Below are 2635 nucleotides of genomic sequence, written 5' to 3' on the forward strand. Positions count from 1 at the left end.
AGGTTCTCCTAGTTTTATGACGTCACAAGGAGGCCGGAGTAATTTTCGGGGCATTTGTAGGAATTTCCTACTATTTATTACCTATTATCAAGGATTTTTCCACGAAAATAGCCAACCCTAATTGCAAAAACACACCTGGCGCAATCTCAGCAGGTCACCTTTCACCACTTGCACAAGTGTACGTCAGTCAACATGGCCACATCCTCCCATTTTACCCTAAATTATTATTTTATTCCTTTTTCTTACAAAAATCAGAACTAATTACACAAAAAATATAAAAAATATCCGAAAATTGCTACCATCTCATTGACACTCCATCTCCCTTGCTGAATTCTCCGATTCATTGTTACGCATTTTTAAAAATAATTCCGAACATTAACGGGAGATGCTTGTTGAAGTAGGTTATTGAAGTTGAAGTTAACAAACATCAATACTTTGGGTTAAGAGGGAAGTGAGTTATGTTAAACAATTTGGATTATTTCATTGCAAGACGGATGATTTATAGGTTGTCCTAGTTTTATGACGTCACAAGGAGGCCCGGGTAATTTTCCCAACCTTTTTTAGGAATTTCCTACTATTTATTACCTATTTTCAAGGATTTTTCCACTAAAATAGCCAACCCTAATTGCAAGAAAACACCTGGCGCAATCTCAGCCGGTCACCTTTCACCACTTGCACAAGTGTACGTCAGTCAACATGGCCACATCCTCCCATTTTACCCTAAATTATTTTTTTATTCCTTTTTCTTGGAAAAATCAGAACGAAATACACAAAAATTAGAAAAACGACCCGAAAATTGCTACGAACTTATTAAGATTTCATCTTCCTACTGAATTCCCTGTTTCATGGTTATGCTACATTAGTATTTTATTATTATTTATCCACAATTATTATAATTATTATCATATTACTTTTGACGGTGTCCCTTTGTTAATTATATTTAGTCCAACTTGTTGAAAACAATTTTATTTTCCGTGTGAATAGGCCATTTGTAGTGCTCATCGGTTTCTTTGTTCTTCAATTTGTTAATTTTTTTAATTTTTAGGTTTAAGGGATGTTTTGAAACATAATATGGAAATATACAAGTCATCCATTGTACTCCTTCCACACAAAAAAAATTATTCAACGTCAATCAGTGTTCAACTTTTGCTTAAGAAACGTGTAACCAAATCCTTCATTGCAGAGTGGGAAAATGTCATTCCCAAGCACCGGTGAAAAGACACCTATTTACTCCATGCATGACTTTTCGTTTACGAAATATGAAGATTGGGGTCGGTGAGCAAAATATCTGTGTCAATAAAATATCAATCCTAGCCGTCTATGATGTAAGTAATAATTCCCCTATCTAATAAATATTATACATTTATATATAAAACGGTTTATGACAAAATACCAACTTTTAAACAACATTTATACAACATATGTACAACGTAGCCAGCCAACCTAGAAGTGAAGAGAAGCAAGTCCACAATGCATCAAAACCGTAAATTCGTACTCAAACTAATGCAAAAAAACTTGATTCCCTCGCACAACATACTCACGCATCAGTTTGGACCAAAAAATACTCTCGCGGTGCCATTTGCATCGATTGCAACAAGTCCAGAAGGCAGGATTTATCTTGTCTTCACTAGGCCAGCCTTGAATAACAAAATACCATTCATTGTTGTTACAAGCGCTGCAGCGATTAAACTTAATCTTCCCATAGTCAAACATATCTACGATATGTGTTGCAACACATGCTGTGTTTAATCTTCGTGTCAAAGCATCCCTGGTTCCTTTCATATCAATGTTGTTACGCTGATTCAAAGAACACAAGAATTGTAATGCATCCTCTTTTGACTGACCAATTCCGGACATACCAAGTAGTCCAACTACATAAGCCGCTTCCATATGGCCTGCCGTGGCTGCATTGCGCATCCCATACAACGCTTCCACCTTACCGTGCTTGAAAAAAATATCGAATGCTTCTCTAAATATGGACTCAGGGTTATCGCAAGCCCTGCATTGTTCCAAGAAATGCTGGACCGTAGGTCTGGCACGGTACCAGATAGGATGGTATGGGTACTTTGCCATTGAAATGGTGTTCCACACTTGTGGACTGTTTGCCAAAGTTTGGAACAATGGGCACACAGATGCCATACGGAAGAGATCTTCCGATGATTCGGTTGCCACGTATAACATCACTTGAAACCAAGCGGACTCCGGGATGAAGGCTTGGGGCATATCCAAATGGACATGCTTCCTTCTCTTTCCTCCGATTGTAGTGAAGTGTTTCGAATTCATTAAACAGTTTTTGGAATGGAACGATTTGAGGAGTGGCAGAGGTGCAAAACGAGAATATTTGGGGTACACGTTTTGTTTTAGCGGATGATTTATAGTGTTTTGAAAAGGTATTTCCAGGTGGGGTATTTCGAAGTTGACCGTTTTCAAAGACACTGAACCGAAGTGAATTAAAACTGAAGACAAAAGAAGGGAAAACGTCAAAACGGTGCATACAGAGTCAGACAGTCAAAAAGTTAATTAAATCGTTGTTTGCATAGCCATATTTGGGATTATCCCACTATCAAATTCATTGATACAAATGTGATGGATTACTGACTAGTGACAGAAGGACCCATCATATACTTTTCCATTT

At 37.5% G+C, this 2635-nt stretch overlaps 1 protein-coding gene across 1 annotated transcript; it reads right to left on the minus strand.

Annotated features, from left to right (window-relative positions):
• Positions 1-1500: 1500 nt before the first annotated feature.
• Positions 1501-2223, minus strand: LOC117630457. Its single transcript, XM_034363176.1, has one exon. It carries the CDS (start codon positions 2221-2223, stop codon positions 1501-1503), a length of 723 nt encoding a protein of 240 aa, XP_034219067.1.
• Between the last annotated feature and the right edge of the window lie 412 nt (positions 2224-2635).

The sequence above is a fragment of the Prunus dulcis genome, chromosome 6 (genome assembly GCF_902201215.1).
Source record: "Prunus dulcis chromosome 6, ALMONDv2, whole genome shotgun sequence".
Lineage (NCBI taxonomy): Eukaryota > Viridiplantae > Streptophyta > Magnoliopsida > Rosales > Rosaceae > Prunus > Prunus dulcis.